We start from the raw sequence: 27,733 nt of genomic DNA, 5'->3' as shown, positions 1-27,733 counted from the left end.
AGTAAAGAACTGGCCAGACTAAGGGAGGCCAAAGCGACCCAGTGAGCTAAGCCCAATATTTAAGCCTACAATGAACATGAACAAACTAGGCTATATGCAACAACACAGATAGATCTTACAGACACAGTAAGCAAAAGCAGCTAGACACAAAAGAATACATGCTATGATTCCATTTTAGGTAAAAATTAAAGGGCAAATAATGTAGGCTGTTCTAAATTAGAGTATATATGGGTGCATGTTTAAGTGATGATGATTTTTTTTTTTTTTTTTTTTTTTTGAGGCGGAGTCTCGCTCTGTCGCCCAGGCTGGAGTGCTGTGGCCGGATCTCAGCTCACTACAAGCTCCGCCTCCCGGGTTCCCGCCATTCTCCTGCCTCAGCCTCCCGAGTAGCTGGGACTACAGGCGCCCGCCACCTCGCCCGGCTAGTTTTTTGTATTTTTTAGTAGAGACGGGGTTTCACCGTGTTAGCCAGGATGGTCTCGATCTCCTGACCTCGTGATCCGCCCGTCTCGGCCTCCCAAAGTGCTGGGATTACAGGCTTGAGCCACCGCGCCCGGCCAAGTGATGATGATTTAAAAGAAAGAAGGAAGTGATTACCATGTAAATCTGGATATTTTTTGTTGTAGGGGTGTGAGGATATGGTGATCGGGAAGGGCACTATTGGGAGACTTTTGGGTACTGATGATTCTTGGCCTGAGTAGCAATTCCACAAGTGTTTGCTTTGTGATATTAATTGAGCTGTATGTTTCATTTTCATGTATTCTTTATTATAATTCATGACAGAAAAGGTTAAAAAAATTAATATTCTTCTTCTGTATAACTTGAAGAAGCAGCCAGAATTCTTATGGTGGCCTTCAAAGCCCTAAAAATCTGACCTCCTATTACATCTCTTACCACATATACTACTTTCCTTTCACAACCCATCCACTTCACTCTGTCCACACAGGCCTCTTTGCTGGTCTTTGAGCATGCCAGAAATGCTACTACAGTAGAGCTTTTACACTTGCTTTATTTCTTTGAGGACTTTCCTCAAAAGGCATCCTTACAGGGAAACCTGTTGAATATTACACTCTTCCCCTGTACTCCCTCTTTACCACCATTGCTTAATTTTTTTTGTATAGTATTTTTAACCTCTAATATACAATATACTTTTTTAACTTGTCTGTCTCTTGACTCAAATGTAAAGCAAGGATACAAGTAAAGATTTTGGTGTGCTAGTATAGATAGCCTCAGCACCTAGAGCAGTGCCCAGTGAATCGTAACCACCTAGAAAATACTTATTGTAGGATTGAATTTCAATCTAAGCAGCAGTTCAAAAAACCAATGCTCACTGCTGTCTTTACCATTTGTGACATAAAATGTCCAGTTTTATTATTAAAATTAAAAGATAAATAAAATTCCTACTAAAGCAAAGATTCCATGTTTAGATAGTAGATTATATAGCTGATTGTGGAATTAAATGAAATCTGTAGTATTCTAGTTCAAATAGTTGTGATTATATTGTATCTTTAGTGTTTACTATTGGGATCATCCAAAAATAAAGTGCTATATTATAGTGTGCCACTTTTTGTGCTAACTGAACTAATGATTATGACATTTGCCTTGGAATTTGTCATCGAATGTCTGTGATTTGACAAATAAGAGCAAACAACTGAGCTGTATTTTCTATATATGGAATTAAATAGCATATACGCTTACTAATAATGTCATTTATTTATTGAATGTTTGTTGAATGGTAGGCATTGTCCTAAATAGTTTACATGTGTATCTTCATTTAATCTTTGAAACACCCTAAGAGGTAAATACAGATAAGAAAACTGAAGCTTAAAAAAATCAAGTGAGCCAAGATCGCGCCACTGCACTCCAGCCTGGGCGACAGAGCGAGACTCCGTCTCAAAAAAAAAAAAAAAAAAAAAAATCAAATAATCATTTTGAGGAGTGAAGGTAGTCCTGAGCTGTCAGGCTTCCAGATACCATGCTATTAACCATTATATTATAAAGAAGGGAATTGTAGAGAATAGTAAGCAATTTTGCTTCTAAAGAATAAACCAAACAGAATGTACTACTTTTCACTGACTGAGAAGTTAAATACTATGTGCTAGGTGATGAGAATAATTATAGTGAGCAAGTTAGATGCTGTTTCCGCTATCAAAGTGTTTATATTCTAACAAGAAAGTCATCTTTATTTGAGTTTGGGGATGAATTTCCATATTTTAGTGTTTTTTAAATAGATTAACTAGCACTGGACTGAGTATTTATCAGACCAATTCATGAGAAGTTTGAGGTTTTAAGGGAGACTATTTGGTAGTATTTTAAGGGAGACTATTGGGATAGTCCTGATGGGATATTTTCCTCTGCAGATGAAACCAAGTAAAGCATTAGAAGTTGTGTGTTTATTGAAGGAGAATTATGTTGACTACAGTAAATTTGGAGAAACATTTTTTAAGCCTTAACTATTTTTCTTTATTATAGCAACTTCATGGAGTTTGGCCACAAGATGTTGTTGACGGAACGTGTGTAGCAGTAAATAACAAGTATCGACTAATGGCATTTGGCTGTGTGAGGTATAATTGATGTAGACTTTTGCATTTTTAAGAGTTGTTGCAAAAAATACTGTTTTTTGTAAACATAAGATGTTCCTAACACACTTATAAACTGTATCATGCTGTCATAATTTGTCAGTCAACTTTAATATGAAATGTAAAAGTGTTTTATTAGATTGAAACAAAAGTAAAGGGCAGATTTTGGATATATATATCCAAAATATATTTTTGGATATATATAAATATATATATAGAAAGAGAGAGAGAGAGAGTCTCGCTCTGTTGCCCAGACTGGAATGCAAGGGCATGATCTTGGCTCACTGCATCCTCTGCCTCCTGAGTTCAAGTGATTCTCCTGCCTTAGCGTCCTGAGTAGCTGGGACTGCAGGCATGCGCCACCACATCCGGCTAATTTTTGTATTTTTAGTAGAACGAGGTTTCACTATGTTGGTCAGGCTGGTCTCAAACTCCTGACCTCGTGATCCATCCGCCTCGGCCTCCCAAAGTGCTGTGATTACAGGTGTGAGCCACGGGGCCCAGCCCAGTTGTAAAAATAGATTTAAGAGGATTTAGACTTATCTCTCCCTACATGATTTTGGCAAGTTGCATTTTTCCAGGAATTGGTTTCTTTCTTAAACACATTCAAACTTATTGGCATAAAGTTTATAATACCCTTTTTATTTCACATTCTGAAACAAAAACTTACATACAAAGTAGTACATAATCCAGATATTCATAGTTTAATGTAATACAAATACCCATTTCTTCACAACTGGATCAGTAAATAGAACATTGCTGGACTACAGTCACAAACTGCCTCTGCTACTTCCTAGTCACAACTCTTACTCCCTCCTTGACTCACTTAGTAACCGGTCAAAATTGTCAGATTTATCCATGTCATTTACCAGTAGTTGTAATCATTTTTTAAATTGGTTTATAAATAACGTTCCATTGTCTGAATATAGCATTTATCCACTTTGCTGTTGACATACATTTGCCTTATTTTTTGGTTTCTAAAAAAGGAGACATTCTCTTGTATAAATGGAATATCTTTATCACATGAGATCATTAATGATAAATCCCTAATAGGATCTAATACCCAGTTTATATGCAAATTAACCCAGTTGCCACCAGCTAAATTTCTTCTATGCCTCCTTTGTTCCAACCAGAATCAGTCAAGATTCATTAATTATATTTGGTTATTAGTTCTCTTTAGTTACCTTTTACCTACAATAATCCTTACACCACTTCTCTTATTTTCATGGCATTGACTTTTTTTGAGTCTGAGTTGATTCTTTATAGAATATCCTGCATCCTAGATTTGCCTCATTGTTTCCTCATGATAGCATTTAACTAGTTTATCTGACACCTGTCATGACTAACCTGGAAGTTGGTTCTTGTTGAGCAATACATTCAAGTGATTAGAAAGCCCACACATCAGGCATGGAAAAGCATTTAGAGAAAATACACAGAGACAGAAGCAGTGGCAAGTGTGCAGTTCCATTTCCTGCATTTGGGGCTAGCACAAGGCTGAGTGTTAGAATCCAGAAGAAGTACTCCTCCCTAGGCTATGGGCTTGTAAGCTACATGATTCGTAAGTACTAGCCCTCCCCAGGATAATGAAGGTAGACTCTTGGCTTATAGCTTTTCAGCCACCTCAGTTTTCATCAGCTGGGAGACTACAAGCTCTCTTCTAGCATGCCCATGGGTTAGGGTTAAAGTTTTGTGATTCTAGCTGTGTGACATAACAAACCAGTGTCTGCTAGTCCAGATCTGCCAACACTTATCAGGACTTAATTGCCTTGAACACTAGGTGATAGCTGGTGTCCTTAGAGTTGTGTAAGAAGCCAGCTTCCTTTTAGGATGCCAGTTGGCAGCAGATCAGTATTTGAACAACCTTCCTGTTACCTATTTAAAGGTATTACTAGATTCTGGTTACACATTTTGTCATGGGTGATGATATATACTTCCTATAGTATCATTTAGTAATAATGTCAAGTTGTCTCAGTATTAATGATGCTGAATTTGATCACTTATGGTGACAATAGCCATATCTCTCTTACAGAGATTTATTTGCTTTGGGGTTAGTAAGTCCTGTCTTTTTAATGAAAATATATTTTTCTGTTACATTGAGCTGGTGAGAAATGGAAGGAAAAGTAGTTTAAAGAATACAGGCACTATAGAACAACTAAAAGATTGTCAGACTTTGATAAGTAGTAACTTAGCACCTGTTTCTTATATTTAAAACATGGACTTTCCTCACTAACATTTTAGAGCTCAGCAACCCAGGGTTAGCAGTTGACAGTTGTCAGATGCAAAGCAAAAACAAACACCTGCTACCCACTTAGTGCTGTCTCTCAGCAGGAGATGATCTATTTGGGTAGATAGTCTGGAAAGAAATCTTTTTCAGATATTTAGCTTCTGGGTATGATGGAATGACAGATCAGATTTTCCCTCCCACCTGATACAGTCAAGAAAATGGACAAAAATATGAAAGAGCTGTTTTGAATTCAAAACACGAACATAAGGTAACAAGGGATAGTGATTTCTGAAAGATGAGGAACAAAATTATCTCTCTGTAACTGCCCTTAGTTTTTATTATTTTGAGTGTTTGTAGGCTGCAGCACAGGATTGAGGAGATAGGTCCTGAGTTGAGATAAGCACATGGAAATCAGAGAATCTGGGAAAACCAAGGCAGCTAGAGTTCATAATTATAGACACCAAACCGGTGGCAGAAAGAGAGAACTTCAGAGAGTTGTAAAGAGTCCCTCTTGAATATTAAACTGAGACATGGAAGACATTAGAAAAGGACTGAAATTAAACTTCTAGAGGTGAAAACCATTATATCTGAGATGAAAAATACACTGTATGGAACTAACGACAGATTAGACATTGCAGAAGAGAGGATTAATGAACTTGAAAAACATAGAAATTATCCAGAATGGAACACAGAAGGAAAAAAAAAGAAAACAAAAACAGAGTAAGCTGTGGGACAACTTTAAGGAGACTACTACTGCAGGTCTTTTAGTTAATCCCAGTTCTAATCCTTGAGAAGAGGTAGGACCTGGATGGAAATGGATCAAAGCTGCTGTGAAGAAACCATCTGACTTCTCCTTTCACAAAAAAAAAAAAACAGTCTGGCAGTCATAAACCAGTGTTATCTTATTATGTGCAAAAGCATTCTTAGATTAAAAAGTATCTTTAAGAACAACATTTGTTTCTCTTTCTCACTATGATAGTGTTGCATAAGTAATGTAAAGCAGGAGCCTCATTTTCAAATGCTGAATGTGCATTAAATTTTTGAACTGAGAATATACCATAAGCAGAAATGAGACTTTTCTATTATCATTGTAGTTCAATTTTGAAATGTAGCTTAGAAGTATTACAGAGATTTTAGTTTTGGCTTCAGGCCCTTCATAAATTTGACCCTTGTAAAGATGTTTTAAATTAAGTAAATATATATACCATATACACAAAAAAGCATATATATTTTAAAACTAAAATCTTTATAAATTACCATCCAACGTAAGAAATAAGACATCACCAGTGCTGATGAAGCCTCCTGTTTACCCCTCTTCTTTGATACTCCCCTTTCTCCACCAGAGTATCACTAATCTGAAATTTGTATACATGAACTCTTCGTTGTATTTTTACCACAAATATATTTACTATTAATACTATATATCTACTATATATATATCAAATATGTATGTTTATATTTGCTATGCTTTTACACACACACACTTGTGTGTGTGTGTATATATATTTTATCTCTTAAATGTTATATACTGTTGACCGTTGAACAGCCCAGGGGTTAGAGGTACCAACCCCCCAACACATTTGAAAATTTGCGTGTAACTTTTGACTCCCCAAAGACTTTTAACTACTAATAACGTACTATTGAAACCTTACAATTAACACATACTTTCCATGTTATATATACTAATATTATATATTGTATTCTTACAATAAAGTAAGCTAGAGAAAAGATTATTAAGAAAATTATAAGGAAGAAATAATGTACTTACTATTGATTAAGTGGAAGTGGATCATCCTAAAAGTCTTCATTCTCACTGTGTTCATGTTGAGTAGGCTTGAGGAAAAGGAGGTATGTCAGGGGTGGCAGAGGCAGAAGAAAATACACGTATAAGTGGGCCTGTGCAGTTCAGATCCACATTGTTCAAGGGTTAACGGTATCCGCTATCCATATGGCTAAAGTTCATTCATTTTCAGTGCTGTATGGTATAGTATTATATTGCTACACCATATGTACTACAGCCAAATAAAAGTTCATTTTTTTCCTCACGTTGCTAGATAGGCTATTTCCTTGTTTTGTTTTGTTTTGTTTTTTTGAGACCGAGTCTCGCTCTGTTGCCCAGGCTAGAGTGCAGTGGCGTGATCTCAGCTCACTGCAAGCTCTTCCTCCCGGGTTCACGCCATTCTCCTGCCTCAGCCTCCCGAGTAGCTGGGACTACAGGCGCCCGCCACCATGCCTGGCTAATTTTTTGTATTTTTATAGAGACGGGGTTTCACCATGTTAGCCAGGATGGTCTTGATCTCCTGACCTCGTGATCTGCCCACCTCGGCCTCCCAAAGTGCTGGGATTACAGGCATGAGCCACCGCACCCAGCCGGCTATTTCCTTTTTTAAAAATTATACACAGTAGTACAATGGACATTGTCCGTATCTCTAGTAAACATTAGACAATAATTTCTGGGATATATCTGGAAGTGAAATTGCTAGATTAGAATATGCCTTTGTTCAAATTTATGAGATGACTGCAACTTATTGACAAAATGGTTTTGTTCTAGTTTACACTCCCACCAGCAGAACATAAGAGTTATATAATGCTTTTTCTATTTGTATTTGTCTTTTTTCACTAAAAGTTTTTTGTTGTTGTTTTCACAGTGGTTCTGTGCAGGTCTATACAATAGATAACAGCACTGGAGCCATGCTGCTATCTCATAAATTAGAGCTAACAGCAAAACAGTATCCTGGTGAGTCTTTTAAAAAAAAAAAAAATTTTTAATGTACTGGTAATGCTATGTGAGCAGATGCTGATTTTAAGTTAAACAATACATGTCATGCTATAGGTCAAATATTGGGACTCTGGGTGTGTAAACTGGCTCAAGTCTGGAAATCAGTTGAGGGGCCGTGATTCTGTTTTGATAATTCAAATTAGTGTTTTGTCCATTCGACCTAGAAGTTTTCTGCTTGTGTAAATTAAGTAGGAATGCAATAAGCTTCCTATCAGTTTCACTTCCAGGAACACCGTGATTAATTAGCCAGTGCTGAGTTCTACACAAGTCAGACTATTTTGATTGCCGCTTTGCCTCTGCTGTCCATTATAGCAGCTACGCCCACCTTGCCTTTGATAATTGAGTGCCACTTGCCCCTGCTGCCTTGGGATCCAGTTATTCCCACTGTATTTAAATTTTGTAGTTGAGTGACTGAAGTTCCCACTGTTAGAGCTGACATACAGAGAAGTGCAATTATAGGGTTCTTCAAAGATGTAGGTGCTGCCCTTACAAATCTGTTTTGCAAGGCATCAGTCAAGGGTATATCTTTTGGACCCTCCCAGCTGGGATGAGTTAGGTCTAAAGTGATTAATCCACTCCACCTTCTGAATCTTCCTAAGCCTTTGGATCCCTTCCTCTACATTAAACCAAGGGAGATCAGCCATTTCCAGCTCACTCACAGTGGGCCATCTTTTAATCCATGTTTCAGCTAATCGAGCAAATAAACTATTAGAACCTTTTAACTCCCCGAGCTGCAGCTTTAAATGCATAGTCCCTACTTAGTGGGCCTAAATCAATAAATTCACCATGATCCAACTCTATTTTCCTTCCATCATTATCCCACAACCTTAATATCCATTCCTGTGCCTGTTCTCCAGATTTCTGTTTATATAAATTAGAAAACTTGAGCAGTTCCCATAGTGCACCTCCTCATGGGTCACACTCTCAACCTCACCTCTAGAGGCCCTCCAGGACTTTATTTATAGGTCTAGAAGCAAACAGAGGTGTTGGGGGTGGCTCCTGAGGAGAATCAACATCTTGCCTGGCAACTGCCTCAGGGGAGGGCATCACTGTTGCCTCAGGCAGCACAGGGTTTATCTCCTCAGACAAATGTGGAAGGGCTAATGGCAGCATGGGTCCAGGAGGGGATGTTGCCACTATTGGGGATGGGGAAAGCTGTTTCTTCTGGCAAAAAAAGGCTCACCAGAGTTTACAAACTCAGTGAATGTAGCTTCATCAGGGTCCTCCCACACATCCGTTTTCCAAGTTGCAGAGTCCCATTCTTTTCCAGTCAATGCCCTCATTTTAACAGTAGACGCCTGGTGATGCAGGTGTATGCACCTTTCGTTGCAGGTCAGCCACTCAAATGATAAGAGCTTGTCTCTGTGTTTCCACAATTTTAGCTCTTTCTCTATAGGAGATAAGACTCTCTCTCAGGGCAATCTTAGCAGATTTGAGGCTCCGTGTCTGCTTCTGGGAGATAGAATCCCTGAATTCATTTTCTTTCATCACTTTGTTCACTGAACTTAGGAGCAACCAACTAGCTTCATTATGTTCCTTGGTTCTTCACATATGGTCAAAGGTGTTATGTATAGAGTCACTAAACTCCTTGACTCTCACAAGCAATGAATCAGAAGTGCCAAATGCATTTATTTTGCATAATTCTCTAAACAGTTCATGTCAAGGACTGTCAGTGTTCTCCATACTATTACAAATAGAGTCCTTAGCATTTTGGGGTCTAATGATATTAGGCAGCCAATTCCAGAAACCCCAAAACCAGTGAAGGAACTCAATCCTTAATATTCTGTTCCTCTAGAACCACTCCTGGTACCAATATCTGTATTAGTAAGGGTTCTATAGAGGGACAGAACTAATAGAATAGATACATACATATTTATAAAGGGGAGTTTATTAAGTATTAACTCACATGATCACAAGGTCCCACAGTAGTCCATCTGCAGGCTGAGGAGCAAGGAGAGCCAGTCCGAGTTCCAAAACTGAAGAACTTGGAGTCTGATGTTTGAGGGCGGGAAGCATCCAGCACACGAGAAATTTGTAGACTGGGGGGCTAGGCCAGTCTCTATTTTCACATTTTTCTGCCTGCTTATATTCTAGTCACACTGGCAGCTGATTAGATTGTGCCCACCCCGATTGAGGGTGGGTCCACCTTTCCCAGCCCTGGGACTCAAATGTTAATCTCCTTTGGCAACACCCTCACAGACACACCCAGGATTGATACTTTGTATCCTTCAATTCAGTGAAGTTGACACTCAGTGTTAACTATCACAATTAGGATATTTAACTCTTCATGTTGACTTAGTGTTACCCACATTTATACCAGTATTTTTGCCCACCATATCTTTTACCAACTCATACCTTCTTCTTGAGACCATTTTCTGCCTGAAAAACCTCTCATACATCCTTTGGAATTTATTTTAATGAAGTTTTTTGAAGGTAAACTCTACTTTGGCGGAGTCTGAAATGTACTTATTTTGCCCCATGTGATTTAATTATAGTTTAACTTGGTATGCTGTTTTGGATTGGCAGTTATTTTTTTTTATACATTGAAGAATTTGCTCTAGTGTCATTAGATTTCCATTGCAGCTATTGGGAGGTCATCTGTCAAGTTGTCTTCTCTTTTCAAGAGACTGGTCTTTATAGCTACCTTTCAGATCTTGTTTTTGTTTTTGGCTTTCTGCAGTTTTGCTGTGATGTGGAAGGTGAAGAATTTTGTTTGTTTTTCAAATCCTGCTTGAGACTCAGGCTTGCTGGATGAAGATGTATGTCTTTGAACTATTTCTGGAAAATTCTCAACCAATCTTTCTAAATATTGCCTCTCCCCTAATCTCTTTTTCTGGAACTCAGATATACATTATACTTTTTTCCATGTTTCTTAACCTAACTTAAAAATTTTTTTAATTTTGTTTCTCTAGATTGCATTCCAGAAATTTTTTCTCCATCTGGGTTTGCTGATCCTCTCCAGTTATGCCAAATATATTGTTTGATCTGTCCATCAAGTTTTTAATTTGTTATTGTATTTTTTATTATTTAAAGGCTTATTTAGCTCTTTTTCCAATCTGTATGCATCCTGCTCCTTGTTTGAGTCTTCTCCTTTATTTCATTGGCTATGAAAAGCAGTTATTTTATATTCTGTGTCTGTTAATCCCAAAATCTGCAGCCTTTCTGTTTCTGCCATGTCTTGATCCTTTGGGTTCTTGCTCATTTGTGTATGTATTTTAGGATTTTTGACTGAGAGCTGATTGTTTTCCTTGAAGCGTTTTGTGTGTGTGTGTGTGTGTGTGTGTGTGTGTGTGTGTGTGTGTGTGTGTGTGTGTGTAACACTTTGAGAACTGGATAACATTTGAGTTTTTCCAGAGAGGATTTAAATGTCTTTGTTTCTGCTGGTCACTTGGGAGCACTACATCAATCTCTAACCCTTTGCATTGTATTCTCTGTGTGAACCACATTACATTGTACAAATTACAAATCAGAGTGAGGGTTTGTGGCTTCAGATTATCAAGGGAGTGTTATTTTCCATAGAGTTCCACTGATGAAACATGAAAGTGTTCCTTGCTAATTCTTTTCCTATATGGCAGAGGCTTTTTTCTCATTCTTTCTTATACCACGGATATAGTCCATTGTAGTCCCAGCTTTACATGGGTATCTTTTGTAAGATTACCTGCCTTAGGCAAGCTCTGAGCTTTAGAGTCATCAGAGGTAGAAGTCAAGGTCTCCAGGGTTTGGCAGAAAAATTCAGGGAACAAGCACTTTGTCTCAGTATTTTTGGTTGTTTTGAGGATTTAAGTATTCTATTCAACATCTTAGTTTTTTCAGTGTGGAAGTCATTCAGGGTGTCATTTGCTGTACTTCCAAAAACAGAAATTTGCTCCTTATTTTTTTTAATCATCCTTACTGTGTAGCCTTTTTTAAGGTCTGCATATGTTTTTTCCTAAAGACAGCTTTTACTGTAACCTTATCCCTGTTTTACAGAAATTGATCTATACAAAACCAAAGACTTTTAAGATTACACAGTTGTAAGTTAATCAAGCTAATAGTGGCTAGAAACAGCTTTCACTTTTTACAAATCACCTGTGCACTGAGTTTGTTCTGCTTAGATCAGGACAAAACTAATGGCCTTACTAATTTTAAGTAGTCCTAAATGAGCAGGATTTATTTTTTGAAGCAGTCTTGCCTTTCTGCTCATTTAGATTTGAAAATATAGACTATGTAGGAAAAAAAAAAAAGTATTTCTGAAGCAACTATTTATTTTTAACTCTTCTCACTATTTCTTAACAGACATTTGGAATAAAACAGGAGCTGTTAAATTGATGAGATGGTCTCCTGACAATAGTGTTGTAATAGTGACCTGGGAATATGGAGGCCTTTCTTTATGGAGTGTGTTTGGAGCACAGCTGATTTGTACACTTGGAGGAGATTTTGCGTAAGTCAAAAAAGACAATTTTTAGATAAGATAACTCCATTATTTCTCACAATGCATGCATACCAAAACCTTGTATCAGAACTTCCCTTTGTGCCTTGACTCTTACCTTAAAACAGTTTGCAAAGTTCATAATCTGTTCAGAATATATTGATTCTCTGAACACTCATTTTTTTAAAAAATTACATCTCATTCCATAAAAATGTATTTATTTTTTTGAACCCCTATTGTGTATATGACAGCATGTTAGACACAAAGAATCTGACATGAGGTTCAGTTCTGACGAAATGACCACACCTTTAAAAGCTGCATGACTCTGGCAAGAAGTCACTTGGACCTCGGAAAATGTGGCTGAGAGATACATACACCTAGGTGTATTAACCCACAGTTTTGTATTTCATGCATTATTATGTGTTTCTATTTTGAAGGAGCAAACTCTGTTTGATTTTTTTTAAAAACACACTAAATTTTATGTGCATTATGTGTAATTGGAAGGCTGTATTATATTTGGTTTCTGTTCTGTTTCAGTTATAGGTCTGATGGCACCAAAAAAGATCCCCTTAAGATCAACTCTATGGTAAGTACTTTCTATAAAAAAATTGGCATGGTATTTAAAAAAACTTGGATTTTTCTTCCCTTTTTTCGGTCATTTTTATTTATTTAATTTTTTGAGACAGGGTCTTGTGCTGTCACCCAGGCTGGAGAGCAGTGGCAGATCATAGCTCACTGCAGCCTCTCTAAGCGATCCTCCTGCCTCAAGCTTCCAAAGCTGAGACTACAGGCACGCCACTATCCACAATTTTTTTGACTTTTAGTAGAGATGGGGTCTTGCCATGTTGCCCAGGCTGGCCCTTTTTTCACTCATGTTGATCTGACAAAATCACAAAACTATTTTGGTCTCAGAAGACTCTTCTTTATACAGTTCTTGCTTGATGAAAGTTTTCTTTTTTTTTAATTGGAAGGCTGCCTGGTTTTCAGTATTTGTGTTTTGTTTAGATGTGGCTAGCAAACGCCTATCATCTCTATGATGATAATGACTGTTCAGATGAGGCCTTTTTTGTATGTGTCTTCTCATGGCCTGCTTGCTTTTAACATGAGGTAAAATGCTCATTGGGTATTTTTCCTGGAGGATATGCACTTGTGCATTACTTGAGGATATCTGTATCTATATATATGTATACAGTGCATTGAGCATATTTTTAAAACTTTACATAGATGTAAAGTGCTTGGGACCAGAAGTGTCTCAAATTTTGGAACTTTTTGGATTTTGGAATATTTGCAAATACATTTTGGGGATGGGACTCAAGTCTGAACACAGAATTTACTTATGTTTTATATATACCTTATGCACATAGAGTGAAGGTAATGTAATATATTTTTAATAATTTTGTGCATAAAACAAAATTTTGACTGTAGCTCATCACATGAAGTCAGGTGTGGAATTTTTTACTGTGGTGTCATATCAGCCCTCAAAAAGTTTCAGCTATTGGAGCATTTCAGACTTTTGGATTAGCGAGGCTCAACTTGTATTTTTATTTTTTACCTAGAGTTTCTGTAGAAAACAAAGAGATATAACCCCTGTCTTTACATAACAAGTTTTTCTTGCTGTAGCCCCTCTGCGTACCATCCTTTTTAACTTAGTGACTATGAGGCTTGTCGCTTCCCTTCTCTCTTGCTCCACAGAGGAAGACATTTTTCTGATCTTGAGTTTCTTGTAGAATTAAAACCACCATTGTTGCCTAAAATAGTGGTTCCCAACCTTTCACCACCAAGGACCCCTTCTGATGTCTTTGCCCACCTCCATAGTTTAAAATAAGTTTTTAGCCACATATTTTTATAAATGCCAGTCAGCCTTCTGAATGGCATGCAACAGCCAGTGTTGTCTGTCTAAGTTGATATTTCAGCCACAAACTAAGAGTCTAAGCATTTTAGTTAAAACTTTATGCAGCTTTATCATAGGAAAACATAAAAGTTCTATTAAACTTTTGAAATTTTGCAACAATTCATGGCTACCCCTGTCCCTTTACCATTTTCTTGGCTTGAAGATTGAGAATCACTAATCTTTAAAAATACTCTCATGGAGTCTAGTTACAGAATATTAAAACTGAATGGTTCTGGAGGAATTTATTTGAACCTTCTCATTTTACAGAGGAAGAAACTTATATCCTGAGAAACCAGACAGCTTGGCCAAGGTAATATATACAAAAAGCCAAGCTATAATGAAAACTCTAGTGGCACAGCTTCCAATCCAATGTTTTTTGCTCCATACAAAACTGCATCTGTTGTAGGGGCTTCTTTGCCAGGCTTCTGCTAGGTAACCTGGGGTGTCTTCTGTAAGGAATTTCTTTGTATTTGAGAGGCAGCTAAATTAAAGCAATGGAGAAATTACAGAGCACAGTAGGTATTTTTAGGATTAAGACCCTGAAACTGGCATTAAGAATGATAGGTAATGTTTCCACTTCTGTAGATAGAGAGCAGTGATGGTGGTTTCCTCTGGAGTTAGTTAACAGGGAACTGAAGATGTGATTCTTGTCTGTGTTATCACGGTTTCTCCAGCCTTCAGAAGTCATTAATAATGCTATCATTGGCTATTTCAGAATTTGAATAATTGAAGCTAGAAAGGGATACAAAAGCCTTTTATTGCTCTGACTTTTTTTCTCCCTCTTCTCTCTAAGAGCTGGGGTGCAGAAGGCTATCACCTATGGGTAATCAGCGGATTTGGTTCTCAAAACACTGAAATTGAGTCTGACCTCAGGAGTGTAGTTAAACAGCCCAGCATCCTGTTATTTCAGTTTATTAAGAGCGTACTCACTGTAAACCCTTGTATGGTAAGTATATTTAAAGCTCTGATTTTTTAGTGTCTTTTATGTTAGAAGTTCAGACCCTTCTTTATGACATACATATGGTGTATACTTCTAAAATTGGCATATTATCTTCTTTTCTATGATTCTTGTGTTTCTTTTTAATTTATATTAAATTTATACCAAAATTTTATTTCTCAATGGGTTGTGTTTCTTTGGTCCTATTCTTTCAAAAGGATCATAAGCAATTTGACAGAAAGCACTGTTTATATATTTATTTAAATAATTTGAGTAATTTAGTCTTTATCTGAATAGCATTTCCCAAAGCGTGTTCCTCTAGGCACTACTTATGAGAGATATTAGTAGCAATTCCACAGGATTTTCCAAAAGTTTTGTTTCCATATAAGTGTCAAATAAAGGTAAAACAAAATTGTAGAGATTTATTTATTTTAGGACTCCAGAGTCTTAAATATGCTAATGTGCATCATGAAAATCCAGGAGGTGGTATATAAAAAACAGTGTTCCCCATGCTTATTTAACTGTGACTTTTTAAGAAACAGCTTGAAGAAAGTATGTCTGAGGACTTACTTTTAGAAACACCGCCTCAAACACTGCGTCTTGTATTTCTAGCTGAAATAGTGTATACTAATATTATTATATATTGCAGTATATAATAGTATATTATATAGTATAATATATAATTATATAGTATAATATAATATACTATAATTATATATATATAAGTATATATATATATAATAAGTATATATATACTATAATTATATAGTATAATAGTATAATAGTATATACAGTAATGGTATATGTTACATGTTAAAAATGCATATCTTAATATGTACCATCAATGGCTTTTTAATGGATATTTGGTACAACAGATTTCTAATTAAAGTTTACAACACATCCAGAAAGAATGTGAAAATAGCCTGAATCTCAGATCCATTATTCCACTTGAAGATTAAGGATCCCCAGAAAAGAAAAGAACATTTCTCCCTCCCTTCCCCATCCCAAATAATAATTTAAAAGCACCCTTGAGTTTTATGTCAAACCAGCATTTGGACTAAAATGGAAAGGCGATAAGGGTAGGTGCTGCTTTGTCTGATCTGAATAGTTAATGAGTCTACTCACCTTTGAGAACACTGACTTTCTAGTTGAAAACTCATAGTCACTAAGATCACTATTCTTTCTAGTTATAACAGTGCATGAGATTATTGTGTAGTCTTTGTCCTCTGTGAAGAAAATCAACATCGAGATATATGTACATTTCCTATAATAAAACTAAATCGATGTGTTTTCTCCTACGTAATATTGAGTTGTTTTTATTTGCTTTCTTCCTTTGCCCTCTTGTTCCTCTTACCCTCATTTAGAGTAACCAAGAGCAGGTGTTGCTTCAGGGCGAGGACCGCTTGTACTTGAACTGTGGAGAGGCTTCACAAACCCAGAATCCTAGGAGTTCTTCAACACACTCTGAGCATAAGCCCAGTCGAGAAAAGAGCCCATTTGCAGATGGAGGTTTAGAGTCTCAGGGATTAAGCACTTTACTTGGACATCGGCATTGGCATGTTGTACAGGTAAATCTTTAATTACTGATTATAAGAGACTTATTCTTTGGTAGGATATCACCTGGAACAGATTATTAAATATTTCATCTTTTAACTTCAGGCAACTGAGAATCCTTTTAACCATTTTGTCATGTCCCTCTTCTGCTTTTCTGTGTTCTTGTCCTCTTGTCTTCTCCCTCCTTTCTTTCCATTGGCGTAGAGTGTATCCCCACCTGCTTCAAGTCCATTAATAATGTCAAGAACTAGAAGTTCGTTTTGCCTTCTCATTGAGAACTATTTATTTTATTTTTAGCCTCTTTTTTGTATAAATTTAGCTGTACGGATTTGCACAGGCAAAACAAAGTGTAATAATCTCACGGAAAGTGGAACATCAACTAGTATTCTGTGCAGCTGACCTTACAATCCTAATGGGGCCACGTTGAGGTTAATCACGTGACTTTGGACCCTAATTGCAGACTTGTGATCAGTAGAGAGCTTTATTGTTAATAATTTTATTAGCTAATCTCATTCCAAATTATTTATTCATTCTGATATCACTGTTAAATTAACAGTGTCTTACAGTAATTCTGATAAACTGACATTTAACATAGAAATCAATTCTGAATTTTGATACCAAGTAAAATTATTTTGGGGAAACCAGTAAGTTGAAGTTTCTTAAAAGAAACTTGCATACATAATTTCAGTGTCCTGAGTATTTTCTTTCCCCTTTTGATAGCAAAATATTTTAGGTACATTAAAGCCCACTCTTAGTTTCTTTTAGTCAGTTTCTATTTCCATAATTCTTTGCCTTACTTTGACTTTGTATGTTTACCCTACTAGCCTACTTCAGCTCCCATGTTATTTTCAGTTGACTTTGAGTGAAGATAATGAGGGACAAAAAAATGGTCATGTGAAAGAAAGGTTGAAGGATTATCTCCTACATTGACATGTGGTATACACTAAAAGAAAATGTACTTACATTAATAAAAACTCATAGAATCAAACAATGTACATACAATTTTATAATTAGTAACAATTTTTAAATAAAACTGCATTAGCTACTTCCTTGACTAAAATTTTCCACTGCTCCCTTCTCTCCTATAGCCATTTCTCTGCTATTTTCATTTCCCCATACTTTGAACTATTCATTCTACACTGACCTAGCATCAATGCCAGTTCTGCCTAGCCAGGTCTGTGTTACCAGAGAGCCAAGTAGAGCAGAGGATCAAAGAAGGTAGGTCTGGAACTAAAAAATCGATCAGGCAATAACAAAAATTGAATTTCCTTCCAGCTCAAAAACTCAGTGATTCTGTGATTCTTAAGCATCTATGAAGTATCCCATATAAGAGAAACATTTTAACACTGATTTTAGGACTGGGTACCAGCAAGATTCTACTGTTATTCTATTCTTTCGATAGCTAAAGATATTTAGACAGATGAACTTTTAAAACCTGAGTTTACCTAGTTTATCAGTTTCCTTAAAAATAACATAAATAATGCCACATTAATTGTTTTGTACTGCCAAAACAATTATAATGAGCTCATAGAATTTTTCAAGCTGGAAGGACCTTAGAGATTATCATAAAGTCCAACTGGATTTGATACATGTGGTAACTGAGGATCAGGGAAGTTATATGACTTGTCCAGTTCACCCAGCAGAGTAGTGGCAGACTTATCTTTATCATGACTCTATGTTAAAGTAACAATCTAATGTATTTTAAAACCAAGGTACTGAGTATTAAATCACATAATACACTACTGACTTTGAGCTAAAACTTAGAATTTGCCTGTTTGGCAGTTTGCACTGGAGTTGCCCTATATTTTGCTGGCACTCCAGCTATGTGATTCAGTGCAGTTATGGTGGTGGTGTATAGGGCAGTATACAGTGTCTGTCTAATGCTAAACCTTTACGTTCTAGGCTTTTTAGCCATTTATCATGACTCCCTGAAGAAACATAGTTGCCTGGTTTAATTTACCCTACAGTATTATCCTTTTTTCTAAGATAAGTGACCACATCCTCTGTCAAAGTTGATTTTGTTTGCATGATTTATTCTTTGTATGCTTCTTGTGTAGCTTAGATGAACTCCAACTAATTCTGCTGCCTGTTCTGTTTCTCATTTAGAATACTAGTTTTTTGTTTGTTTGTTTAAACCTGCTATCTGATACTCCTTAGCTTCCAGACTGGAAAATTCTATGTTACTTAGGATTTTTCTTTAACTAAAACAAAACAAATACATACTTGTCAGAAGCAGGATTGGTAGCTGGCAGTAAAGGCGGTGCTTTTTTTTGAGATCGAGTTTGTTCTTTGTTGCCCAGGCTGGAGTGCAGTGGCGCGATCTTACCTCACTGCAACCTCCGCCTCCAGGGTTCAAGCGATTCTGCTGTCTCAGCCTCCCGAGTAGCTGGGATTACAGGCACCTGCCACCACGCCCGGCTAATTTTTGTATTTTTAGTAGAGACAGGGTTTCACCATGTTGGCCAGGCTGGTCTCGAACTCCTGACCTTGTGATCCACCTGCCTTGGCCTCTCAAAGCGCTGGGATTACAGGCATGAGTCACTGCACCCAGCCAAAGCAAGCATCAGCCAAGGTGCTTTTTAAAAAGTTTTTTCTTACTTAGAAATTTTAAAATTTTGAAAGTTTAAAATGTCAACTTTTGTTGACATATGGGGCACAAACTTCCGAAATTTTACAAAACACAAACCTTCTAGTTTTAGGCCATGTCCCTTCTAAGACTGCCATTTATTTTAATGGTCAGTATTTTGTATGATGTAAACATTTACTTCTGAAAGGTACATAAATCTATTATCCAGTGTTCTGAGGGTGTTGGTTTGATAGTTAGCTTGGCTGTTTAGAAAGAATAAGCTTCACAAAATGTGGGAGATAAGCACCTACAGGGTATCAGGCACTAAGTTAGGGATTTCAACAGACAGTATTTAAAGGCTATTTCATTCATAAATTATTTGCTGTCTTCCTACAGTATGTATCAAGTGTACCAGGTATTTGGCACAGAACAAATCTGCTAGGAGGATGGCTCCCACAGTCTCACTAGTTATAAACAAAACTCATCTAGGCAGGAGACAGAGTTTTAGCAGTTACTTTAAAATTTAGAAATCATAGTAACAAATAAGGGCAGATTCAGTTTCTTTAAGAGAAACTGAAACATTCTAAGATAAGGGTAGAGTTTCTGTACCTTAGCACTCAGTTTTCCAATGATGTGGCATGACTTTAGTGCCCTGAGTGTGCTTTCATGACCTGTTTTTTTTCTCACTGATTAGCTGCCTCTTCCTTACTCTGCCATTTCCTGTTCTCAGTATTAGAGGTAGAGCTCAGAGTTCAGATGACACATAGATCAATAAAGTTGACCTATTGGAGAAAATACATAGTATCTTTAGACAGAAAACTGCATGAAAAATAAAGCTTTGTTCTAAACTTAACACCTTAAGTTTTTAAAATAAATCATTTGTGACACTTCATAGATTTTTACAGAATAAATTGTTTTCTCTTATAGATACTGATCATAGTGTGATCATTTGATAAGATTTAACTTTGGTTCCCATTATTAGAAACTCTTTGTGTTAGAATCCACTTTTGTAGTAAGATCCCAGCTCCTCCATTACCCAACCACACGTTTCATAAGTACTCATGAAATACCAAGGTTTGAGGGAGGTGAGGATTCCTTTTAGTGCCATGGGTGATTGGCACAGTTATACTCAGGTACATCCTCCTGCTGTGAGTGACTGCTGAAAAAAGTTGAAAATGCTTTCAACTTCTATTTCACCACCCAATCATTACCTTGAGTGTACAATTATTCTGAACTAATTTTACCCATCATAGTGATTTTTTTTTTGAGGGGGTGGTGCGGGGAGACAGAGTCTCACTTTGTTGCCCAGGCTGGAGTGCAATGGTGCAATCTCGGCTCACTGCAACCTCCACCTCCCGGGTTCAAGTGATTCTCCTACCTCAGCTTCCCGAGTAGCTGGGATTACAGGCACCTGCCATCATGCCCGGCTAATTTTTGTATTTTTAGTAAAGACAGAGTTTCACCATGCTGTCCGGGCTGGTCTCGAACTCCTGACCTCAGGCAATCTGCCCGCCTCGGCCTCCCAAAGTGCTGGGATTACAGGCGTGAGCCACTGCACCTGGCCCATAGTGAATTTTATTAATTTATTAAGCTATAGATTTAGTTGGATTTTAAGTTGACTTAAGTCAACTTAAGTATAACAAATAATAAGTAGTAAGTAAAGCACTTAAGTGAAGTATAACAAATAGTTCTATCGAATTTTTTCAAGGTTAATACAGATGTTTAAAGCATATTGCTTTTACTTAATTTTTGTTCTATCTTCACATTACACAAACAATCTTACTGGGTTTGATTGCAGTTGACTTAGCTTTTTAATTTGGTCTTTAGTTTTTAAATATGTGACAACAACTTTTTTTTTTTTTTTTTTTTGAGACAGAGTCTCGCTCTGTCGCCCAGGTTGGAGTGCAGTGGCCGGATCTCAGCTCACTGCAAGCTCCGCCTCCCGGGTTTACACCATTCTCCTGCCTCAGCCTCCCGAGTAGCTGGGACTACAGGCGCCCGCCACCTCGCCCGGCTAGTTTTTTGTATTTTTTTTTAGTAGAGACGGGGTTTCACCGTTTTAGCCAGGATGATCTCGATCTGACCTCGTGATCCACCCGTCTCGGCCTCCCAAAGTGCTGGGATTACAGGCTTGAGCCACCGCGCCCAGCCGTGACAACTCTTCTTAGAGTAAAATGAAAATAAATTTGAACAAATTGAAGCTTTTCTTATTCCAAGAACAGAAGACTCTTTTTTTGTTCGGTTCTGTTAATTCTTGCCCTGCTCCAGCATGTGCTCATGAAAACTAATCAGCAGGCTGGAGAGATCAGTCTCATTAAAACAAAAATTTACTTAATGTATATTGATATCCTGTATCAATTATTTAAATTGAAAGGTGTTGTTAGGATGATACAAAGACACCATGTTCAAAGATGTAAGACAAACAATGTGGAAAAATTAACCCCTTTTCTTGCAGATAGAGTTAATATTTGTAATATATTAAAAGTTCTTGTAGATAAGTCAAATACTCCAATAGAAAAATAACAGCTTACATACACTCTTTCGTGTGTGTGTGTATATATATATATATATATTTAAAGACAGAATAAAAGCTACCAGTGGTTGTCCCTAAACAACAGAGAACTTCATTTTGTCAATTTTTATATTGTATAATTTTATAAGCTTTTTTTATTTTTTTTTGAGACAGAGTTTCACTCTTGTTGCCCAGGCTGGAGTGCAGTGGCGTGATCTTGGCTCACTGACTGCAACCTCTGCCTCCCGAGTTCAAGCGATTCTCCTGCCTTAGTCTCCCATGTAGTTGGGATTACAGGCATGCACCACCATGCACAGTTAGTTTTGTATTTTTAGTAGAAATGGGGTTTTGCCATGTTGGTCAAGCTGGTCACAAACTCCTGACCTCAGGTGATCCACCTGCCTCGGCCTCCCAAAGTGCTGGGATTATAGCATGAGCAGCCGCACCTGGCCTGAGCATTGCTTTTTTAATCAGAAAAGTGTAAAAGTAATAAAAATATTTCCATTAAAAACCAGAACTTTTTCTGAGGCTGTAATTGTATTAGATTAGGTTGTTTTGGAATGGTTTATATCAGCAAACCCAAACTGTTCATCTGCACAATTCATAGCTGCCCTCATGGGTGCCTTCTCTGAAAATCTCTTGTCAGTCCGTAATTATTGAATTCAATATTTAAAACAAACAGAAACATCGTAAGGGGTAAGGGGCGGGGAGAGGAAAGCCTGGTGCCTAGAAACATGAAATAACAAACATAAGATGTAAAACACTGATTCATATACAAATGGTGAATTCCAAGTGCTCCGCTACCAACTGGGGGGGCACCTTAAACATTGTTCAGGAAGATGAATCTCATATTGTGATAACTTAATGCTTTAAGTTTAAATATATTTCATAAGTTTTACCAAACTGATGTGTTATTTTCTATAGATTTCCAGCACCTATCTAGAGAGCAATTGGCCTATACGGGTGAGTTGTTACTTTGTTGGTGTTAACTTTTGTTGGCTAGCATTTGCTGCAAGAGGCATTCTGGGAAGAGCCCTTCAGTGGGTGATTTGAGAAAAATAAAACACTTGATCTGTTGTAACATTGCTAGTATATTAACATCTATAATTTTGTCAGCTATAACTGAATATTTGGATTTTAAAATATTTAATTAGCAGACATTTATTAATAGTCTATTTGCCTGACACAATACTAAGCTCTTTATGCCTAATAAAGTATATAGGTTTGCAAGGAAAAGTTCTTATTTTTTTTTTCAAACAGTTTTCAGCTATTGATAAGCTTGGACAGAATATTGCTGTGGTTGGCAAGTTTGGTTTTGCACATTACTCTTTACTCACCAAAAAATGGAAACTTTTTGGAAACATTACCCAGGTTAGTCTTTTTTGAGATTAAAAACCTATTTCTCAAAGTATAAGAGAACTACAATATGAAATAGCTATAAAGTTTATCACTAAGTAATTTTGGTTACTTATTAAAAATAAGGAAAATCAGATATTAAAAAGTGATATTGAATAATGTCTAAGATTTGATTCTGATAAAATACTTGCTATTTGATAAAGGATCTTATGTTGAAATAGTTTGGTTTATTTTTAATTCTTGTTAAGATCAGTAACTATAATTCTTTAGCCTAAGGATTTATTCTTACATTCCAGCTTGAGTTTATCAAATTTGATCAGAATAGATTTCCACAGAATTTGAGATCATTCCCTGCCTGTTCTGTGTGTGATGTATATGGGATAGTGAGCATATGTGTGTGTGTGTGTGTATGTATGTGTATGTACATACATGCATGCAGTTGGAAGAGAAGGAAATCAATACTTGTTAAGTGCCTATTGTGTGTTAGGCATTTTAAGGCACTTTCATATATGTTACCTTACTCATCTGCATAGCAACCCAATGAAGGCACTCCTGTTACTTATCTTTCGATGTAAACACACACACACACACACACAAAACTAGGATTCAGTTACTCATCTGATAAGTGATTAAGCCAGAATTTACACCAAGCCCTATTGGGTGTTGGAATGATGATGGTATATAGCACCCAGTTATTTTTAATGGTATATTTGCCTTCTTAAAGAAATATTTATTTTTATAAACAGGATATGGATCATTATTAATAAAGGCTCGAGTTATCACTGGAGAGGGAGAGTAGAACAGAATAATTTGATCTTTGGCTAGGTGCGGTGGCTCACGCCTGTAATCCCAGCACTTTGGGAGGCTGAAGTGGGCAGATCACTTGAGGCCAGGAATCCAAGACCAGCCTGGCCAACATGGCGAAACCCCGTCCCTACAAAATATACAAAAATTAGCTAGGTGTGTTGGTGCATGCTTGTAATCTCAGCTACTTGGGATGCGGCTGAGACATGAGAATTGCTTGAACCCAGGAGGCAGAGGTTGCAGGGAGCTGAGATTGAGCCACTGCACGCCAGCATGGGTGACAGAGTGAGACTGTCTCAAAAAACAATAATTTAAGCTTTGTCTGGGTAAGAATTTTTATAAATATATTACTTTGTTATAATTCCTGGTAGCATAAGGTAAATTTTTTAAAAAATTTTTATTTTAAGGAGCAAAATATGATCGTGACAGGTGGCCTAGCCTGGTGGAATGATTTTATGGTCCTTGCATGTTATAACATAAATGACCGTCAAGAAGAGGTAGGTTTTTTCTCTCAGAAATAACAGATTTTTATATTTTAAAGCTATTAAGCATGATTTAATTTTATATAGAAAATAGTCTATTGAAAACTGAACAAAACATTTTATCTTTTAATTAAAAATGTAGCTTCTTTTAGCCAGTGGGATTTTCTTTTCAGGTTACTACTTTAAAAAAATTTTAAGTGACAACTGAGACATCTAAACCTTTTCTAAAGATTTTAGCTGTCAGACATTCTCTATGGAGTTTGAAAATAAAGAGTTAAAAGCAAAAAATTTCATGATATAAGAACAGCTGTCCTCAGAGATAGATTTATTTAGTTACTGATTTACAGTAACCCCTCCTTAACTATGGGAGATACATTCCAAGACCATCACTGGATGCCTGAAACTGTTAATAGTACTGAACCCTATATAGCACTATCTTTTTTCCTATACATACATACCTATGATAAAGTTTAATTTGTAAGAGATTAATGACTAATAATAAAACAATTATGACATTATATTGAAATAAAAGTTATATGAATGTGGTCTCTCAGAATATCTTAGTATGCTGTACTCACCTATTTTCAGACCATGGCTGACTGTAGATAACTGAAACTGGCAAGCAAAGCCATGGATAAAGGAGACTTCTGTATCTGGTTTTTTGTTTGTTTCGAGAAACTGCTGGTCTCATGATGTATCAGGTCTAAATCTGCAGGTCTAGGCCAGGTGCGGTGGCTCACGCCTGTAATCCAAGCACTCTGGGAGGCTGAGGAGGGTGGATCACCTGAGGTCAGGAGTTCAAGACCAGCCTGACCAACATGGTGAAAGCCCGTCTCTACTAAAAATGCAAAAATTAGCCAGGCGTGGTGGCACACCCCTGTAATCCCAGCTACTTGGGAGGCTGAGGTGGCAGAATTGCTTGAATCCGGAAGGCAGAAGGAGCAGTGAGCTGAGATCATGCCACTGCACTCCAGCCTGGGCAACAGAGTGAGACCCCGCCTTTAAATAAATAAATAAATAAATAAATAAATAAAGCAGGTCTAACAGGAATATTTTATAATAGTACATTCAGTTTTGATCACTTCATTCTTTGCTTATTCATAGAATGAGCCTAGTCTGCAAAACTATATAAGCATAATCCATTTATTGTTAAAGCTTAGATAGTTCTTTTAACTCCTGTTACTAAAAAAAAAAAAAAAAAAAAAAAGTCAGAAGATAAAAACAGCATGTTTAAAGTATTTGGTCATCCCTAGCAGTTATCTTATTTTTATAATTTTATTTATTTTTGTTTTCTTCAGCTTAGAGTATACTTGCGAACATCAAATCTGGACAATGCCTTTGCTCATGTCACCAAAGCACAAGCAGAAACATTACTGCTTAGTGTCTTCCAGGACATGGTAATAGTATTTAGAGCAGACTGTTCAATATGCCTTTACAGTATTGAAAGAAAATCTGATGGGTAAGTATCTGGCATATGAGAAGTCACTTTTTGCTCCTATTTATCACGTTTTTCTTTTGTAGTTTTTATTTTCTCAAAACAGTTATTCCACTTTTATATTCAATCTCATTTTTGTTAGAAGTAAAAAAAGCAAGTTTTAATTAGTGATATTGATATAATAGCTAAGAAAAAAGAAATATCCTACACTAACTTCTTTAGCTTATCTTCCTGGAGTCATTTGAAAAAAAAAATCTAGTTTGGAATGAGGTTAAACCCTTAGATACTAAATTTTTTTCACAACCTTGAAAATAAATGGTTACTGACTCTCCTAGTGCTCCCGATACTTGGTGGGAATTTGAAGGAGTTCCACAACTTTAAGACTGTAGGAAGCATGTCCTTAGCAAACTGACTTATATTTCCACTGAGCTAGATGGCTATAGTCTGGGGCAGAAAAAAATCAGCAGTGTTGTTGCTGCTGCATGTTGCCTTATATTTGTGTTGGCATCTGGTCTACTTGCGACATATTTAGACCACACCGTTGAGTTCTGTTTTTGTTCTCAGAGGTTAATTGAAGTATGTATTTACTGAAACAGCACAGTGATTGAGGAGTAATGCAAGATAAAAATTAAGACATCTCACTAGCCTCAGTGATTGAACCGTCATTCTTTCTCAATCAACTAGTTTTTTCCACTTAAATATTTGTATTCTTATAGCTTCTTCCCTAGTTTTCGTCTTCCCTCCTATTTGTTACTCCCTTTCTTTCTCTCTCATCCCCATATATGTTCCCTGGTTCCCCTCAACATTGCCAACTTCCTGATCGAAGGATATATGGGGAGAAGATGATAGGTAGAAGACATCTGAGTCTTCCATAAGCATGAAGTCTAATACTATTACTAGTGGAAAAGAAAGAAAATTTTGTTAGCATTGTTGTTGAGGTATGTGGGTTTCTTTTGTTTTTACAGTCCAAATACTACTGCTGGTATTCAAGTTCTTCAGGAGGTTTCCATGTCACGCTACATTCCTCACCCTTTCCTGGTAGTATCTGTCACTCTGACATCAGTGAGTACAGAGAATGGAATCACCTTGAAAATGCCACAGCAGGTACCATTCCATTATCAAAGCTCTTTGGAGTTTACATCTCAGTTTTTGGTATTCGAGTCCATATTAGGAACTATTTGTTCAGCAAATAAATACTAAGTGTCTAAAATGTACCTTATATGAGGATGCTGGGTTGCAGTGGCAAATTAAAAAGACATGCTTTCTGCTCAGGCATTAAATAAATAATTACATACATAATGAATTGTTCCTGTTATGTGTGCCAAAAAGTAGTATACATTACTGTGAGAGCATATAACAAAAACCTGTAATAATCTGAATAATCAGAGATTTCTGTATCATTTAAATTAAAACCAGGAGAATAAGTAGAGATTATCTAAGTTAAGAGGGGATGGATTTTCAGGTGGAAGGAATGGTAGTGCAGAGGCCCATAGACAAGAGAGAACATGACAGACTCAGGGAATTGGAAGAATTTTACAGTGACTGGGACATGGAAATTGAAAGATATAAGTCTTGTAGATAATATTGATAATTTTAGACTTTAAAGTGTTTTAAGGTAGATATTATTAGATCTAACCTTTATAATGTTTACTATAAGGAGGAAAATGAACTGGAGTAAGACAAAACTACGGTAGGGAGAGCAACTGGGAGGTCATTGTAATGATCTAGGTCAGTGGTGTTCATAGTCTGAACTTGGGCAGTGAAAAAGGATTCGGAAAGAAGTAGAATTGAGTATAGAATAGCAGGGGCTTTATAATTAGTTAATTACGAGGAAAGAGAAAGTATAATCCCATCGTGTCTGGGTAAAGTAACAGGGAAGTAGGGTGACCAGGACCCACGTTGCATAACTTCCTATTTCAGTGGTTTGTAAACTTCGTGTCAACTGGGAACTTATTGTCAGAGGAAAATTGTATGTAGATTTATTTGTCATCCCTGTCTGCCCAGTCTGTCTTTTACTTCCTATTGAGGCACTTCTGTCAAACCTCAACACTCCATAAAATAATTAGAAAACAGTGCAGTAGACTATCCAGTTATGGGGAATGTAATATTACTTATATGAATCTAAAATCGATTTTGTTACATTCTATCCCTGTTCTCTATTCTTTGTAACAAGACATTGTAAAAGCTACTCCCTCTTCCACATGAT

At 36.8% G+C, this 27,733-nt stretch overlaps 1 protein-coding gene across 6 annotated transcripts in view; it reads left to right on the top strand.

Moving 5' to 3' along the window:
* The window catches only part of RIC1 (RIC1 homolog, RAB6A GEF complex partner 1), a 153,682-nt gene that overhangs the window by 108,767 nt on the left and 17,182 nt on the right, over positions 1-27,733 (top strand). For 4 of the 6 annotated variants that reach the window (XM_015117722.3, XM_015117721.3, XM_077966119.1 and 1 more), the window contains 11 exons: positions 2,473-2,564; positions 7,452-7,540; positions 11,858-12,002; positions 12,528-12,576; positions 14,675-14,827; positions 16,183-16,386; positions 22,375-22,413; positions 22,711-22,821; positions 24,018-24,107; positions 25,391-25,551; positions 26,493-26,631. In XM_015117722.3, coding sequence (XP_014973208.2) covers positions 2,473-2,564; positions 7,452-7,540; positions 11,858-12,002; positions 12,528-12,576; positions 14,675-14,827; positions 16,183-16,386; positions 22,375-22,413; positions 22,711-22,821; positions 24,018-24,107; positions 25,391-25,551; positions 26,493-26,631 — 1,272 coding nt within the window. The remainder of the gene's footprint in view (positions 1-2,472; positions 2,565-7,451; positions 7,541-11,857; positions 12,003-12,527; positions 12,577-14,674; positions 14,828-16,182; positions 16,387-22,374; positions 22,414-22,710; positions 22,822-24,017; positions 24,108-25,390; positions 25,552-26,492; positions 26,632-27,733) is intronic. The other 2 variants (XM_077966120.1, XM_015117724.3) reach the window with 1 other exon arrangement.

Source organism: Macaca mulatta, chromosome 15 (assembly GCF_049350105.2).
Source record: "Macaca mulatta isolate MMU2019108-1 chromosome 15, T2T-MMU8v2.0, whole genome shotgun sequence".
Classification (NCBI taxonomy): domain Eukaryota; kingdom Metazoa; phylum Chordata; class Mammalia; order Primates; family Cercopithecidae; genus Macaca; species Macaca mulatta.
This window is presented reverse-complemented; position numbering and strand designations above follow the sequence as displayed.